Raw genomic sequence first — 18,600 nt, forward strand, 5'->3', positions numbered from 1 at the left:
TAGATGGGGTTTGGAAAAAAACAAAATCAACCTGATGCCCTCAAACTTTTGACATGCTGATTATTGGGTTTCAATTCTTTTGTATACAATGTATTGCGGTGAGGCTGGAGGACAATACTGGAAAGTAACCAGCAATATTAGAAAACTATGTCAGTGATTTACAGCTTTGTGGATTAATACTTATTATTAATATTATTGTTTATTATAGACATTGACTAGTATTGCATCTGGAAGCCCTAAACAGAAACAGGACCCTATTCTAATCAACACTGTATGAAGATAAATGCAGCCCTTGCCTCCAAGAGCTTATATTGTATGGCCCTAATGTTTGTAACTTGATCTGGGTAGATAGATTCTTGCTTTCACAGGGAGTCCTCTAGTCCTCCAACACAGTCAGAACTTCCTACATAGTCCATGTATTTCTGGAGTAGCGGCAAGCAAGCCTTGGGTGCAGAGAACCTGAATCTTTCTGACGTGTTCCTCTTCTGCCCTCTAGCAGTTGAAGCAGAGTTGAGGTGAGCCCACCATCTTAGAGAAATGGATTTTAACCTTAGTCACTCCTCACAGCGTGTAGTCACAGGGAGCTGCATGATCAGTCAACAGCAGAAGTGAATACAGGTATTAAGCTCTCTGTATTAGCTAATACCATTTATATCTCTCCAGCTCAAAAGTTTTGCTCCTGACAGAAAATCAGAGGAAGTTCTGTACATGCAAAACCTTCCCTTTCCACCCCTGTTTCTCCAAGATCCCACAACTGTAGATAGACTCTGGCACTCATGCAGAGGTCTGTGTCACTCCCCAGAAAGGTGTCCAGAGCATGACAGGTTCTGGGACAAGGTGCTGTCTTTCAAAATGTGAACAAGCATAAAATAGCAGGCTGGAAACAGAGAATCCTTTCTACTGGAGGGAGAGGATCATTGGAGCCCCGCAAGGAGTGGAAGAAACCCAGCCTCAGGCAGCAGCAAGGGCTGGCTGCTCGCTTAGGGATGGGGAACCAGGAGCCAAAGTGCAACAACAAGGCTAGCAGTGCAGGGGCCTCATTAGCCAGGGCCCCGTCCTACAGTACCTGAGCAAGGAGAGCAGAGCAGGTCCAGGCATGGAGCCAGGGTCAGCCAAGAGTCCTGGTTAGCAGATAAATCCAGGAGCACAACCAGATAAGTCCAACGTGGTGAAGCAAGTCCAGGATCAAGCCACAAAGTCAGCCTGCAGGTCAGCATCCAGATAAGCGTCCCTGGATCTGCGGCCAGGGACAGGCAGAGCTGCAATGCAGCTGGAGCTGGAGCCAAGCACACCTACAGCATAGCTCAGACAGGGACTGAGGGCCCAGAGTTAAGCCAAAACAGGGCTCCTGGGCCTAAGAGCAGGGGGTGGGCAGAGGCCCCAGGTGAGGCAAGTCAGGACAGTTAAAGCCTATTAGTGCCCTGATACCCAAAGCATCTTGTCCTTCCTTGCCAGTAGGGCTGTTCTGACAAGTGGTTGGGTTGAGTCAAACACCAGGAACATTTTATGCAAAAACAGAAATTGGAACCATGCTGTAGAATATCCTAAGGTTTTGGCAAGTTTCAAAAATGTAGCATTAATATCACCAAGCTATTGCCAGACCAAAGAAATGGTGATTCTTAACTCATCTACCAGTTAAATCTGAGTGGAATTACACAAAATAAGCGAGCCTGGAACTCCCTCCCTTCAGCTGCAAGTAGTGGACTTGCAGCAGCTTCTTAGGAGAGGCACTGTGGGGAAACTGTCCTTTTAACGGGATCTAGTCTGAACTGGTTATACCCAGTTGTTTTGTTATGCAAATGCAGTCCTACAATCAGTGAAGAATAGTTTGAATTCTGGGTTTAGACAAAATATTTCAACAGTGAGGCAAAATCTAAATAAAAAAAAAAGTGGACATACAACAAATGTTCAGGTACAGCCCCACCTCTCAGCAACTGATTTAACATGGTCTGAAATAGGTTAAAAAGGACTTCAAGCTTACAAGTTTGGTGGTGTTTGGCTGTGTCTCTTTCCAATATAAACAACTGATCCCACAGTGTTTTCCCTAGACCTTAACTCTCCTCCGCTCTGCATCACTCTGAGCAAACAGTTATGAACTCTGTTCATCCTGGAGTTGCAACAAGGCACCTCTGCACCACTGTGGGGAAAGCAGAGGAGAGCAGCAACAGGCTTGCAGAGCACCCAAAGAATCCAGAGACTGCTGAACAGGAAAGGAGCAGCTCCTAACGTGCTGGGCAGTACTCATAGACATAAACTTAACTAGAATTGTAGTCACAAACAGGTATGAGACCAAAACAAGCAAAGCTTTTATTAAAATCCAGGCAGAGAATATTTCCTGCCTCGCTTTACAACAAGACTGTAAACATCTTGATGACGATAAAACATACCAAGTACAAAAGGTATCAGCTCAAGTTGTTAGGCAGTCTCACACCCCAGCTTCCCACCTTTTTGGTCTGATCAAGTCTATTCCCCAAGTTGACAGGGGGCAGAAGATTGAATTTTAGTATGGCGGAGGTTCCTCTTGCTACTGATTTAATCTGAAATGGCATGTGCTACTTTGAAGCAAGGTGTGTCCTCAGCACAGGTTAAGCTGCTTTTCTCTACTTAATGCAGTGATACAAGTCTATCTGTGACCTCTTAATTACCAGGTTGATCCTAAGAACAGACTGTGGAACTGATCCCACTATTTTGAACATTATTCTTTGGGATGCTGAAATTTAAACATACTTCTGCTGACAGATTTTCCCCCAGCTAATGAAATAACCTCTTTGTTAATGAAAGCCAGGCCTTGGGAAAGGAGATTTCAGCGATAGCAAAAAGTTGAGGGCAGCCTGACATAGCTACAGATCCCGCAGCACACGTGAATGAAATTCAGTTGTTATGCTGTGCCCGAGACCAGGAGGAGACCATCCTTCTAATGAAGTTCTCCCTGCAGCAAAGCGATACATTTGGCTTCCCTGTAACTGGCCCGTACCACGGCAAAGTCCCCGTAAGGATGGTCTCTTTCCTTTTGGCTTGAGGCAGGAAGAGTAAAATCCAGCCTGGATAGCAGAAATAAATAAAAGCAAAGCTGCTTTTCTCTTGCCTCTCTCAAAGGTCAGACCCCTCACGTTTAGGGGTGAGGAGGACAAGTCCAACGACAGAAGAGCTTTCTGTACAAAATGAGAAGGGAGATGGGCTCCCACATCTTCCCCCCAAAAAACTTTGGAATTAGGGCAAGTATAAAGGGAGAGATGAACAGTCATACATCTGCTTATAAGAAAGGCTAAAAAGCCTTGCTGTCTGCAAAGAACACTGTCCATATTTCTCCTTTCCCCACGGTACTGCATGTTCTCCAGCGCTGCATCCCAACAAACCCTCCAGGAGCACAACCAGCCAGGGCTGCACATTGCTTCCAACCTCGGGCAACTGGTGTTGTCTGTGAATCCTTCTTTGCTGCAGCAATCCTGCAATCTTTTACATCTGATTGAAGCAGTAAAACGTTTTGCATCCTCGCTTCTTAAAATTACTGTTAACATCAATCAGGTGCCACCACAGGAGCAATTATTGTATTTACTCCATATGCATTTTGCTCCCCTTCCTCCTCCTAAGAGAAATGTGGGGCCCCATCCCCCCGCGTGCCCCAGTGGGTACATCACGGTTTCTCCCTTTGCAGCCGGCTAATTAACACCAAAAATAATGGGGGAGAAAAAAAATAATAAGGATCCCACTTCGCAGAAGGTGCAAGCACCGGCGGCCCGTTTCGTGCGGGCTCCTCTTGCCATCTCATTAGCCTCCCCGGAGCCGCGCTGCAGGTGAGGGGGGGACGCTAATTGGCACAGCGAGACAGAGTTTGGCCAACAGCGCGCGGCGCGCGTGCCCGCGCCCGCGCCCCCCGCCGAGGAGAGGGCGGTGGGGGAGGGGCGCGCCGTGACGCGCGGCTTCCCGCGCCGCCGCGCACAGGCGCTCTGCTGCCAACGGCCGGCGCGGCGCGCTGCGGCTGCCCCGGCCGTTGGCAGCGTGGCCACGGCCGTTGGGGGAGGGGCGGGCTCCACTCGCGGGGCCGTTTGGCACGAGTCGGCCGGCGGCACAGGGCTGTGCTGGGTCCCCGGAAAGCGCGAGGGCTGACGCCGCAGCCGAACAAAGCGCTCAGCCGCCGCGGAGCGCCTGCCCGCGGCGCCGCCGCCAGCCGCCCCTCGGAAGCGCCTCGGGCTCGGCGGAGCGCCCCGCGGGCACAGCGGCAGCCCCGCTCCGCGCCCCTCCCGAAGCGGGGCAGGGAGAGGCGGCTAAAGCCCAGGGCGCCCGGCTCGCCGCGCCCTCGCCGCGGTCGCCACCGGCGGGAGGGCCGCGGCTGGCGGAGCGGCATCAGCTCCGCGGGGGCCCCCGCCGCCTGCCCCGCTGCCGGGAGAGCGAGAGGCGCAGCGCCGCGGCGGCCTGGCGGGGAGGCAGGTCGCTCGCCACCGAAATAACGGGAGCGCGCCCTGCGCGGCGCGGGGCGCTGGCGGGGGGCTCGGAGCCGCCTCGCCACGCCGGGAGGCCGCACGGCCGGCCCTGGCCGAGGGAGCCCGGCGCAGGTGAGGGGAGAGCCGGCAGGGCAGCGCGGGCGCCGCCAGGGGGTCCTGCCGCAGCGCCCCGCGGTCGCTGCGCGTCGCCTCAGCTGCTGCTGCCCCTCTGGGGGGGAAGGGGGCGAGAAACAATATTATACCAGAAAGGAAAACCGAAGTTAAACAAGATATCTGTAAAGGCATAAGCGACGGCAGGGAGCACTTTTTAAAGTTTGTAATTTCTTCAAAGTTCTTTTCCAGACCCTTATCCTTCGCGAAGCTCTTATCCCTTATAAGGGATATTATATATATCCCTTATACATTCCAGCCCGATTCTGACGTTCGGTATACCAGACGTCTTTGAAAATATATCAGGCAAGGAAATGTGCCTGAGGGTAATTGTCACTGACCGCAAAGTAGATTTTTTTTCCTATCTCTTTATATTTAGTTTGTTTTCTTTCGCTGCTCCACGTTACAGTAAGATAGCTTGACTTCCGATCATTAGCAAGAGTGTATTCAATAATATAAGGGCTAAAATGTACTGACCTCTGACTCCACTGGAAAAAAATGAATAGAAATAATCTTGTTACATTTATGCCCAAAACAATAAAATTGAAAGGAGTGCCTGGACAAGAAAAGTGCCCCAAAAAGCATTGCCTAAAAAGAATATGGCAATAGAGCCTAAAATTATTCAGAAGAGTTACCAAAAATAAAAATATTCCAAATCATGTTGATGGCCGTTTACTCTAATTTTGCGGTATTTCTATAATCATTTTCAAGAGATACATTCGGAATCGCTTGTGTCTGAGGACCGGTATTCAAGTGTCTGTTAACTATTTCCTGTGTTTTGTTAGAGGATCTGCTTTCTCATTGTCCTACTTCCCCGAACATGCTAATAACATTAGCAAAAGAGGAGGAATAAAGTACCTGGAGCATGGCTTGAATCTTAGAGGTTAAAATCCAGATCAGTTAAAAGGTATTAATTGCTTCTGAATGGTCTCGAAGTGCATTTACTCTGTATATTTGTGTCAGTAAAGCCTTGATTAGGGCATGGATGAAAATTCACATCACACTCTAATTCACCAGGGTACCTAAGTGCATGTATCTAAAGTTACCGGTCTCATAAAAATAGTCTCAATTTTCAAGCGCGCACACTAATATAAGCATCCCCAAGGTTATGCATCTCAGGAAGGGAAACCTATACTTATCTCATTTAAAGATATTGTAGGTTTAATGCAGTGTCTTGAAACACGTAGGTCCACACAAGGTCGGATCCTGTGTTCTTTGCGAATACAAAGCGGAGGGAGGTTTGCCGTGTCAAAATCTGTCCATTAGAAATACAAGGCCGTTATTTTTTAAGAGATCGTGGGATTGACCTGCGTGGTTAATTCGCTAAACTTACCTTTTAAGACCTTAGCAAGAAAGAAATGTATAACGAATCTGTTATCCTTCAGAAGACTTTCTCTCTGCATAAGAAATGGCAACCCTTTAGGAGGGTTTAGAAAACGCGTCCAAATTCATAAACAAATAAATATATCAAAGTACGCCAGAATGTGCTGGAAAAGGAACTGGATCAGACTTGTCCTATAGGGCAATGACCCCGTAAGGTTTTTTTCGCAACTCTGATTTTATAGCTCTCTTGCTCGCTCCTTCTCTGTGCACACACACACGCGTGCACACACACACACGCGTGCACACACTGCATTATAAACTGCATCTTGTGTCTGGCTACGCAGGTTTTCCACTACATGTATTTAGAAACCTGTATGTGAAATGCTCTTTGTTTTCACCCAGCCTTTCTTCAGATACCCCGTTTCATAATGCTTATTTTTTAAGCAAATTGCGTTCCAGTACCTGGTTGTTCAACTTTCCAATATTATCTATTTTCCAGACTGTATTCTCATCCGGGAGCAAATTTTTTTGAGCATATCTATGTGCTTTAGGTAGTCAGAGGTTCCCTCTTCGGTCCCGCTCCCTGTTTTTGCTGCTTCACAGTACCAGAAGGCAGGATATAGCAACCCTGCGCCGGGTTACTCCGTTGTCCCCACTTCAGCGGGGGCAGGGGCAGACAGCGGGGTGCGGGCAGGGAGGCGAGGGGTGGGAAAAGCGGTTCTCCCCTTCCCTCTGGGAAAGGCTCAGCCCTGCCACTCGCAGGTGCCCCCTCCACGGCGCGGGGTTAATGCCCTCGGCTTCGTAACCTCCGCTCCGGGGCTGTGCGCTGAGGATTGCCCGCAGCACGGTCATCTCGGAGCGGGGCATTCGCTTTGTTTATTAAACAAAGTAATCTGCTCCGTTCTGGGGTAAATGAGCTTCACTGGGAAACGACATTAGCCTTGCTTAGCCCACCACGAATGACATCGGGCTCTTGGTTGATATGAAAACTCCCATACTAATTTTGCTACAGTAGACTGAGTTTCTCTGTGTACGTTGAACAGGGCACTGCTAGCTCTGATATCCGCCTTCAAAAGTCACATATTTTGTCGAAAAAAAACAAGGCTAATGTTTCTGAAGCAGCCTAACTCTCCAATCGTTCGGTAACTGCCTTTTGAAATCTGCTAGGAAATGTTAGGGTACTGACCTCGGTGTTAATAATTTTGTAACGTGATGGTTTCGTCTATGGTTAGTATAATTTTGAAAGCTGAATAATTGCCTCTTGTATGTTGATCCTTTCGTATCTTGTACTTTATCTACCGGAGCATTTATACGGTAAAAATCTGCATATGAAGGGAGAGCTTGGCTCGCCGAATCCGAGTCTCTGGGCTCTCCCCAAAGTGCCACAGGACCAACCGCGGCGGCTTTTGGTACCGACCCAGACTGCGCTGCACAGAAGAAACTGGCTTCTGGGGGCACTGGGAAACCAGCCTGTCTGTAAACTGCTGTCCACGCTGAGATTATGGGGAGTTCAGTGAGGTAGCTGCTCGTGTTTTGCTGGCATAAATTAACAAAAGCGTATCCAACTGATTTATTTGTTTTTCCCAAACCGAGGGTGTTATAAAAGGCACTTTGCGCGGCTCATGTTGACAAATAACTCGTGAGCTACCTGACAGTGTTAGTCCAGTTGTTGTCCAGATGTCTAAATACCCTCTAAGAGACGTCAGTGACGTTTAGCAAGAGAATTGCCTCAAGTGAAAACCAGAAGGGAGATAAGTTTTCTCCCCCCTCAAAAAACACTTTACACCTGACGGCAGTAATACACAGGAAAGATTTTTTTTTTTTTTAAGCCGGTATCACCTTCCTCCATAGCAACGTCGTGGCTGTGGGGGGAGTCCTTTTCTTTTCTTTTTTTCTTTTAATCCATACCTTCGCTAAATGACTTGCGTTCGTGTTTGTTTAACAACGGGTTGCTTCGGTAAACAAGACAATCAAAAGAACATTTGAGACTCTGTGGATACATTTCTCTGGTGCTTGCAGACGTCTGGACACCCAGAGGAGTTCTTGAATTTTTTCCTTCTATCGTTTCTTTAGTTTCTTTATTTACCCCGATGAATACAGGGAAAGCTTTTAACCAAAGCGAGATTTAAGGTGATAAGCAGTGAACAGGCTGTCGGTACTGGAAGCCTGAGCTTCGAGTTGTGACACTCCATGAAGTAGAAAGGATGGCGTATTTCAAAGGCTATTTGGAGGCATTTTTGCTCTTTCGAAAACTGATACCGTTTCATCTTACTTGAAATATTTGGACGATTGATTTGCCGGTGCAATTTAATTTTAAATAACTCTTTTCACGGAACTCTTGCACCGACTGTTTTGGCAATTTTATCAGGTTTTTGCGCGTCCCTTACGGTTTTAAGGAAGACTCTAAGACTCTTCTTTCGCCCAGGTTCTTTCTTGTTCTATCTACTCCTTTTAGGATTGAGCAGTTAAAGCTGTCTCTGGCTTTTTCCAGGGACCAGCGAGCTTAGGGACAACCTCACTCCCTGGCAAAGAAACCTCATCGGCCGACACTTCCTTGCGGGCAGTTTTAAAGTGCCGCTGACTTGTGATACAGGAGCTTTTTGGTCTATTTTCTTTTTTTTTCCTAGCGTGTATCAAGAAGATTTGTAAAATCTCCCTCTTCGGCTCTCCCCTCTGCCCCCCCCAACTCGGTTCACGCTGCCCCGCGGCGCAGCGGCCCTGGGCTGCGCCGTACCGCACTTTTCGCGAGAGGACGCGGCTGCGGCCGCTTCCTGCCCCTCTCCCGAGCACGGCGGGCCGCGGGGGAGAGCGCAGGAGAGGAGGAGGCACGGGAGGGGGCCAAGCCGCCGGCCGTCACCGCGCGCGGTGCTGAGCGACCTCGGCTGCTCCCCTCCGCAGGGGCGGCTGCTGCCCGCGCGCCCAGCGCGGACACCTCGCGGCCGCCCGCAGGACAAAAAAAAGAAAAAAAATATAATAATAATAATAATAATAAATTAAAAGAATAATTTAAAAAAATGGAAAGAGAACCCCCAAAGCAGCCTCCCCCCACCAGCTCCCTCTCACCCCCCTGTCACGACGCCGCGGCCCCCAGCAGCGCGGCAGTTCGCGCGGGGGGGCCGCGCGCGGGGCGCCCTCCCCCCGGGGCGGCTGTGGCGGTGCCGAAGGGCGCGCGGAGCCGCGGGGTCAGGGGGCGGGTCCGAGCGGAGCGGGGCGGGGCGGGAGGAGCGGGGGTGTGCCCGCGGCGCGGTGACGTCAGGCGGCCCCTCCGCCAGTGGGAGGCCGGGCGGCGGGCGGCGGCGGCCAATGGGAGGCGAGGCGGGTCCGTGAGTGGCGTTAAGGGAGGGCCGGGCTGCGGCTGGGGGAGAAATGAAGTTGTGCTAAGAGGCTTTTAGCGATAAAGAAGTTATTAGGCATTTCTCAGCCTCAAATTAGGGATCCCTCATTAACACCGGCTCCGTCCCCCCCCGTTATGTGCGAGGGAGAGCCCGGGAGCAGATAAAGGGCGCGGGGCAGCGGCGATGCCCGCGCGCCCGCCGGGGCGAGCCGCAGTGACAGGCGCAAACTTTCCCCCGCGCCGTTCATGACCCGGTTACGGAGCCGGGCTCCTCGCCCCGGGAGAGCTCCCCGCGGGCTGCTCAGCCCAGGCGCTCAAGGTAGGTCGCAGAAGGTCTCGCCGCCCGCCCCGGGGCGCAGGCCCAGGCGGGAGCCGCCGCGAGGCGCGGGGCCGCGCCGCCCGCCCGCGGGACGCTCCCACGCCGGGGAAATCCCCGCTGCGAGAAATGTGCTCGGAAATGCGCGCTCCGGCGCCGCTGCTGGCTCGGGCCGGCCGGGCCGGGCGTCCTGCCCCGGCCCCGCGGCAGCTCGGGCCAGCGGGACACAACCCCCCGTCCCCACGGCGAGAGCGCCGCGGAAAGAAAAACAAACAAAAAAAATCAGAAACACTCCGAGATCAGAAACGTTTGCCCGTGCCTCGGCGGCTGGCGGGGCGCGGGGAGCGCCTGTCCCGGTGCCACCGCGAGGCAGTGCGACGGGACGGGGTAGCTGGACCGGCCTCGAAAGCAGCCGGTAACTCCTCGGCCTGCGGCTGCAGCCAGGGTCTTGCCTGCGGCTTGTTTTCGTTTCGGTCACGAAGTGCACACCTGGGCTGGGAAGGGTGAGGGGCGTGGGAGGGAGTGCGGCGAGGGCTGCTCCTTGGGAGCGCTAGCTGCGAAAACATACTCCCCCCCCCTCTGGTGGGAGAAAATACTACACCCGCCGGAGGCTATTTGTTGATTATCATTTCTCGAGGATGTAACGAGCAGGGTTCCGCTGCGGCACTGTGTAACGGATCTCTCATCCCAGGACTGCTGTTGTCTTCACAGAGGCTCCCGGGAAGTCAACCAGCGCCCTCGGAGGCAGCCCGAGGCCGGGCATTTCAGGCCTCAGATTGACAGCGGATCACAGGAAGAAACGGGATTATTATGACCCTCTTCCGAGGAGCTATGCTGCCCGCGATGAGTAGGAAAAAAGGCCAGAAATACCTCATTTGGTTGCTGTGTGGTGCCTCAGGCTTTTAGCTTTTTTTATTTTCTGCAGTTGTCTGGAGTCTCTGAGCTGCATTGGATAAATGCCTTTCCCATCCGACTGACTCTTTTCCAGAGAATATTTCTTAAGAACATCTCTCTGGTCTTCAATACTTGCTTCAATTTTTACGCAACCGAACGATTTTGCAGAGTAATGGCTGCGCTCGAAATCACTGCCTGATGCTGCGGAGAGATGAATTGCAGCTGAAAGTTTCCCTTCCATCTTTGGATGAATCTGTGGAGCTTAAATTGTAGGAAGGAAGGGGGGAAAAAAACACGATGAAAGAGAAGTCCAAAAATGCTGCCCGGACTAGGCGGGAGAAAGAAAACAGTGAATTTTATGAACTGGCTAAATTACTGCCCTTGCCCTCAGCTATCACCTCTCAGCTGGACAAAGCATCCATAATCAGACTCACCACCAGCTATTTAAAAATGAGGGTGGTTTTTCCGGAAGGTAGGTGGGAATGACTATTCGCCTGTATTTCCATTCCAATCCAGGTATCGCTTGCTTTTAAGTAAATTGCATCGGGTCGTGTGCTTGGAGGCAGGGTGCTCTCCACTGTCACTTTTGTCTGTCGTAAATACTTTCACTTCAGTTCATATGACAGGTTTGGTTGGGGACTTACAGTGCTTTTGTCAACACTTCAAGACACTGAGCTCTGCTGCGTATTCTACTAAAGCAAACACGAGTTTCTTTTTTCCCAGTCTGTGAGATCTGCATCCCTTGCGAAGCACGTGCATTGCAAAAGAGGAGACGATTCACCCATATTTATAGCTATACTGTGTGTGGGGGGGGTAATATATGGGTAAATATTTACCTAAGTCTATGCAAAGTCCTAAAGCCTTAGTTCAAGTATTGAGCAAAGGTACGCTTTACAGGTACCGTGCTTAGCGCACACAGACCCACATAACCTAAATAAATAAGCCAAGCTCGCTAAATTGCATTATAAATGTGGTGTGTCACGCTCTGCAGATCATTAGGGCAGTTCGAGGGCGTTAATCGACCTCGGAAAATTTTAATAGTTTTATACTCGGACATGCTAAGCTTCGCTTCACAATGCAAACGTCGGATGAGAGTGTGGGTCTGATTCTCCTCGACAATCAGGCAATGGTAAACATTGACTTCCACAGGAGGGGCAACAGTCCCGCCTGTCTAGCAAAATCAGACTTAAGCGTCCTGAACTATTTTGAGTATGCCTTGCTTTTTAGTAGAATTAGGATTAAAAGCGACCGTCTTGGGGCTTCTAGATCGGCTGCCAAGAAAAACAAACAACACACAAAGTTAAGAAGGTCGCAATAAAGTTCGCCTGTATCCTCAGTCTATTGCTTTTGTAAGGAGTAGAAAAAATAATTAGAAAGAATAGTTCACGAGTCTTTCATTTAGATCAACCCAACTGCATGAAAGAAAAAGTACTGAGAGGTTTCTTCCGACCTAATAACAACATTCACTACTTCTTTCGTTTAAATGTGTGTATGCGCAAGAAATACGATAATCGTAGAATGGTTGAGGTTGGAAGGGAGCTCTGGAGATCATCTAGTCCATGTGCTCCTATGTTTTCTCCAGCTATATCTGGAATCTGTCAATCTGTTTGTCTATCCATCTGTCTGTCGTGTTTTACAAACAAAGAGTGGGTATACGTCTGGTTTTGTGTGTGTGCTTTTTTTTTTTTCTCTGAACAAGCAAGTATTAGCATTAATTCTACTTTTAAAAGGTAGATATGCATTCTGGCAGTCATTTGGACAGGGCAAGATACCCTCCAGTGTTATATATGAACGAATATGTATCTAAAGTCTATAGTAGTAACTTTTAATCTTGTACAGCTTGCAATAGTTTCCATAAAAAATATTCCGTATCTCCGAGTAGCTTAGGGCCAAAAAGGGGATAAAACAAAGCTGTAACATCTAAAGTCTTAAAAAAAATAAAACTCCATCAATGCACTTTCCTATTATAGGCGATCTGCCGCCTTGAAGATTATTATGCGGGGCAGTCTGTTTAAAAAGAGATGGAGTTGTCCTTTATACTGTCAGCGCATACTTTATAAAAATAAAGCTATCGCAAACTCGGATGCCCACGATGTTCCTAAAAGGATTATTAGCCGTGATTTGCCAGATCCCGCAGGCTCAGTAGGCTACCTTTCTGCGTGCTTTCGAGCAGGTCTCGTCAATTAGGGGTGCCCCTGCAGCGGGCTGTTTGATCAGCAGAAGCATATGGTGTTGCTTGCAGGCTGTGAGTAATGAGGGGAGAGGAGAGGAGCTGCTCGACGGCCGCGGGACGGCGGGGTGCCCGAGGGCTGCGCGCCCAGGCGCTGGCCGCGGCCCGCGCTAGCGCCGGCGAAGAGCCGGAGGAGGCGGCTGCGCGGGGCCCTTCGAGGCAGCGCAGCCCAGCGCAAGGGAAGCGGCGAGTTAAGGGGGAAGGGAGACAGGGCGCAGCCCCCCAGGGCTCGCCAAGGGCGGGCGCCGCGGGCCGCTGCGGGGCAGAGCCGGGCGGCACCGGCCCCCTGTCGCCGCCCCCCGCCCCGCCGGGGGACTTGGGGGGCCGCGGCGACTCCCGGCCGCGCGTTAAGGCGAGGGAAAGGCCGGGGTGGGAGGACCTGTGGGAGCTGCGCGCTGCCTCCGCGGGTCGCCTGTGCGGCTCGGCCGGCTGCAGGGGACAGGCGTGGAAGGGGGGGGGGGGGAATCTTCGTCCCCCACTGCCCCGGACAGAAAAAAAAAAAAAAGAAGAAGAAGAAAGAAAAAAAAGTCATTACTTCGTTGCGACGTGAGGACGGATAGAGGCAGCCAGGAAAATTATGCACCCAAAGCAAAAGCCTTTCGGAAAGAGGGAGGAAGGATTTGGCGGTTGGATAGATTTACTAAGGGGGGGGAGTTTGCTTATTTTTCCCTTGGGGAAAGAGATCCAAGCGCTGGGACAGACCCAGTGAGTTGGCTAAAAGACTAGAGATAGGTAGCAGGAGGCTCTGGAGCGCGGTGAAATGTGTCACAGATTGAAAAAGGTCTTGGCGGTGTCAGGCTAGCGAAGCGCTGCCCCCCCACCAGCGCGCTGCGCTGCCAGTGTAACTCGCCACACGGTCTCCCGGCAAAAGAGCGAATTGCCATCTGCCTGGGGAGTGCTTGCATAGGGCCTGATTGTAAATAACCGCCTACAGAAAGATATACACCCCTCATCGGCGCGCACACACGGGGCTGGGAACAGGCGGAAATAATCGGTGTGCATTTGTCTGCATATTTTTACGTCTGAAAGGTTCCTATGCAGAGAATTTAGGTAGGTCTCGGATTTATTATTGAAATAAGGGAGTTTTCTGTGAGTAAAACACCTGGAAAGTCAGACACACAGTAATCACGATGCAGTTTCCGTCCCGCTATCGGAAATCTAAATACAAACCAGTTACACTGAATAAACTTGATGAACGTATATGAAGTTAGGAAGTATATCGAGCAGAGATTTTGAATGAGGTGTATCTTTCTCTCGTAATAGCTATGTAATTCTCACAAGCTATTAAAACGCTTGGTTTGTTCCCTCTACCCATGATTTCGCTTCACTGAGTCTCCAGCAGACTAAAACTGTCAAAAGCGAAAAGGCTTCTACGTATATAAACATACATACATACATATATATGTACGTACATATATATGTATATGGAATCAGCGGCTTAGGTAGCTTGCATCCTTTCAGAGCTAAAACTCTCTTCTATCTTAGGAGAAGAGAACCCACGAGACATATAGTAGTTTTCAGTGTTCGGTTAGTTTTTGGAAAAACTGAGGATCTGCTAAATCGCGGAGGACTATACAGAGGACTTTTTTTTTTTTAAGAAAAACTTCCTAACGAATTCAGCCACGCGGTAACGTTCTCAAAAAAACCGGCGCCACGATATAATCCTAAAATTGCAATTTAACATGAAATTAATTAGTTAATGTTAACTAACACAGCCTCAGAAAATTGCTGAAAAAGGCATTGGGCGGGCGAACGACTGAAACAATTTTCCTTCAAAAGAAGACTGGTCGTTTTAACTAGTGGGGTAGTTCATCACTGTGCCAGTATCAAAAGTGAAGGAAGCCAAAAATCAAAAACAAACAAAAAACAAGTGAAGCAACACATGATTTCGTAGTTGGAAATATTTTAAGGGTGCTCTTTTCTTTCTTGGATTGCTAGGGAGAAGAATCGTTTGCAATTTCTGTTCCATTAAAGATAGACCATTTCCACGCAGAGAGGCATTTGATTTTCCAGACAAAAGCAGAGGCTCTGTTTAAATAAACTTTCGTCGAATCATGATGGCTAACATTTCAATATTGAAACCCTTAATCTTGTTTTATTTTAGAGGGGTAAGAAACTAGCAGAAAAAAATCCGTTTCCCACGTGGATAGGTGATTTAATGCTGTTTTTCTTGCTGCTGAAGGAAATGATTGAGCATTAGGTTTCAGTGTTTATTTTCTTACAGAAGTTTTTCTCATTTAAGCTGCAGTTTACTCTCCACGCTGCTTCTCTGTGTTTAATTCCAGTTTTGATGTGGACTTAAAATGTGAAGTGCAGAACTAAACTCCTAGCATGATAGTTGAAAAAGCAGATTTATGTGTTAGAAAGCATACATGAGATGAGTGGATAAAATCATATTTTCTTTAGAAACATCCTCTCCCTTCTTAGTAATATACGACCGTTTTTAATGCTGGAGGATCTTTTACAGCTTCCGTGTGAATAGCATATTTTCGCAAGTGTACTGGTGAGAACGTTTTCCCCCCTTCTCCCTCAGCTTCTTCGGAATAAGGAAAATTTGAATTTGCGTCTTTGTATAGAGCAGAATAAGTAGTTGGTATTTGAAAAGGTTCTTTTTTTTTTTTTTTTTTTTTTTTTAAGTTTGGGCATGGTTCCGTTTGTTTGCATTTCAGAGCGCAATTTCATTACCTCGTGTGTGCCAAAATGCTGGTATTTCTTTCTAGATTGAATCAGTGTCGGCATTATTTCTACTACCGTTTTCTTAATAGGGATGTTTGTTTAGTCAACGGGGCTCCTTTCCTCCTTATTATTATTTTATAAGGAAAGCGGGATGCTAACTTATCTTTGCTTCAGATGAATACATATGATTTATCGAAATAATAAAACTTTACAAAACCTTACTAATGGCATCCTCAGGCATTGGAAATGAGCAGCGTTTTGGTCAACATAGCTTGTTCATCTGAACCCTCCGACGGCGACCCACTACTTCACAGAAGCTTCATTTGTCCGAGACTTTGAGTTATCATTAACCACTGCCTGTTAAATTAACTGCGAAATCAACCCTGTCAGGCATGAGGCTAGATGCTAGGAGTGGCAAAACAGAGCGTTGATAGACTATTTAATTAAATGGTTAATCGAATCAATCTAATTCCCTGATACAACATCCAGTTGCCTTTTTGATTTTCGGGGACTAGGACGGGCGGCTTTTGTCCATTTATTTTCCTTTGGCAGCGAGGGGAACTGACCTCCTTTAAAATCGGGACCGAGCTGTCCTGCCTCCCTTTCCCCAAGCAATTGCACCCCCTCCCCGCCCCCGCTTCTCTCCAAAGCAGCTGCTGTAAAAGACACCAGCAAGCGGCGGTGGCAGCGCGGGGGGAGAGGAAAGGTGCTGCTCTGCTGGCTCCGCCGAGCAGGTTGCGCGACGGCGGCGTGTGGGGGCGGCAGGGTCCCGCCGGGCCTCCGCGGCTCCCCGCGGGCAAGGGCGAGCGCCGGGCGCGGCCGCTGCGCGGCGGCGGAGGGAGCGGGCGGGCAGGGGGGAGATGGCGGAGCGGCTGGTAAAAAGGCAAAACAAACGCACCGAAACCAAAAAGGGCAGAAACGGGCGCGGCCGCCCCCGGCGCCCGGGCGGCCCCGCGCAGAAGCCGCGGAGGGCCCGGGGATGGGGGCCGCGGCCGCGGGGCACGGGCCGCTGCCCGGAGAGAGTCTTGTTAAGCGCCTAGAAGAGAAGTGGGCGGTAAGGATCGGTGAACCTGGTCTGGGTAAGGGTCCCCGCGGCTCTGCCGGCGTCCAGCGCTGTTAGACAGCAGTAGCCCGGCTCCCGGCGAGCCTCGAGGGGGTCTCCCTCTGCAAAACCTCGGCAAGAGGCGACACCTCTCTGCCTACAGGGTCCCGTCCGTAAGCCAATACGTAATTAGTGTGCCTGGCTCCCGTGGGCCTAACGCCTTGGCCGGCGGCGCGGCGCGGCGCGGTGTGGCCGCCTGCGAGCGCGCCACTGGCCCGCGGCCAGGATGGGGGGCCACGTCCCGGGGGGGCCCGGCGCCCCACCCCGCGCCCCGCCACTAGCTGGCACGGAGCCCCTGAAAGTCTGCTCCCCCCCCCCAAAAAAAAAAAAAAAAAAAGCGTGCGCGGAGCTCAGGCTGGGCTAGGTACTAAGTGATTTTTAAACGGGGACGTCCACTCGGTCGCTCTGTTGTTGTTCTCGCTACCGTGAATCCGGATTGTGCTGAGCTTTCATGACGGATAGTCCATTGGGGAAATCGTAGTAACCACTTTTAAAAGGCAGCAAATCACCACGAAGGAGATAAGGGCTTGCATCTTCTCCCCCCCCCCCGCCGCGGCCACCCTCCCCCCGTTTGCTATTGCCAGACAAAGGAAGGGGTCGCGGCTGGCTCTGCGCTGCAGATGCTCATCGAGGAACACTAACCCAGAGATCGGCCGGGGCCAAGGAGCTGGCCGGGCCTCTTGGAGCCTCATTTTCCTACGCCTTCCTCCCTCTTTGCCTAGACCAAATTAGAAACGATTGAGGAATCTCTTCCTCCTTTCCCTGGGACAGAGGCTCTTCTTGCAGCAATACCGCCACTGGGTAGGGACGGTTTATCCACCCAGTTCCTCCATTCGCTGCTGGCGTTAGGGCTTGGATCAATCAAACGAGGAACGGAAGGACAGTGCCAAAGCAGCCGAGCCTTGCAGCGTTGGCCATGAATTTTTGTCTGGCTTAGGGAGAAGCCTGTTAGTGGGAACTGGCTTGTCTAGTGCTGGGGAAGGGCACGGCTGAAAATAAAACGTTTCACATGAACTCGCCAATGTAGTTAGCCCACGAAACCGATTGAGATGCTTTCTGCAAGCTTTAGCACTTCTAAAATGCGGAAAGTGCAATGATTTTTCCTTTGAGAAGTTGTTGGAAGAGGTGAGGAGTCAGCACGCTGGGTCCCGAGCAGGATGGGTGCTGGTCAGAGCACGCTGCTGGAAACCAGACTGTTGTTAGCAAACCAAGCTAGAACCTGGCTAAAATGCCTTTTTTTCCCCCCCCTCTCTCCTAACGGTGGACACTTTCTTATGGCCCAAACTGTTTATCTTCTTAGGAAAAAAAAAATCCTCGAGTGGAGGAGATTGTTACATAGGAGCCTATAATCTGTATTTTGTCAAGAGTATAAAATTCATCCCGAAAGAAAAGCTCGATCCATTTATTTTTGCTGCTTGCAATAACACAGCTGGATGATGCCTTGAGCTTACACTACACAGTGGCTCATCATTCATTCGCCAAGAACTGGCCTAAATGGTGCCTGTGGGATTAGGTCAACTTTAGTGGATCTACTTCGCCTCATTTGGTTACTAATTGGTTTCTTGTTTTATAAATCGAAATCTCATTTTCAGGAAATTACAAAGCCCATGCAGCCAGTCCATTTTGGTAATCCACGGGTCGGGGGTATTTAAATGGAAAGGGTTCTACAAGACATCAAGTATTAAGCAACAGTAAAACTTCGCCTCTATTTCCGACTGAAATGTGAGCTCACCAGCTCCTTAGATCCATAATAGATACATCCCTTCTAAGGCTACTTATGTAAATATGATAAACCAGACTTTGGTGGGGGAGGGGACTCAGTGAGGAAAGCAAATTTTATCTACTAAGGTTAATGTGGCATATCTTGGAAATCTTTCAAAACAGATTATGTTTTGCTTTGTCTTCGGCCACTTTAGCTGGGAAAATCCTTTGCCTAAAAACGATTTAGTTATCCTTCCTCTCACAAAGCTGCTTGTTTCTATTCCAAACCTATTATTCTATTGGCTCTCCAAATTACAAGAGAATCTTTAGATCTTGTTTCCAGCGTAATCCTGAAGCAAAAGGGAGAGCTGATTTCCTTGTTTTGTTTTAAATAGACAATCAAAGGATTTGCAGAATTTTCTGCGGTAGGTC

The 18,600-nt window shown here is 49.8% G+C and overlaps 1 protein-coding gene across 1 annotated transcript in view; it reads left to right on the plus strand.

Moving 5' to 3' along the window:
* Positions 1–10,756: 10,756 nt before the first annotated feature.
* Positions 10,757–18,600, plus strand: part of SIM1 (SIM bHLH transcription factor 1) — a 47,801-nt gene continuing 39,957 nt past the window's right edge. Inside the window, exon 1 of the mRNA XM_067294804.1 lies at positions 10,757–10,931. Coding sequence (XP_067150905.1) covers positions 10,757–10,931 — 175 coding nt within the window. The remainder of the gene's footprint in view (positions 10,932–18,600) is intronic.

Source organism: Apteryx mantelli, chromosome 3 (genome assembly GCF_036417845.1).
Source record: "Apteryx mantelli isolate bAptMan1 chromosome 3, bAptMan1.hap1, whole genome shotgun sequence".
Lineage (NCBI taxonomy): Eukaryota > Metazoa > Chordata > Aves > Apterygiformes > Apterygidae > Apteryx > Apteryx mantelli.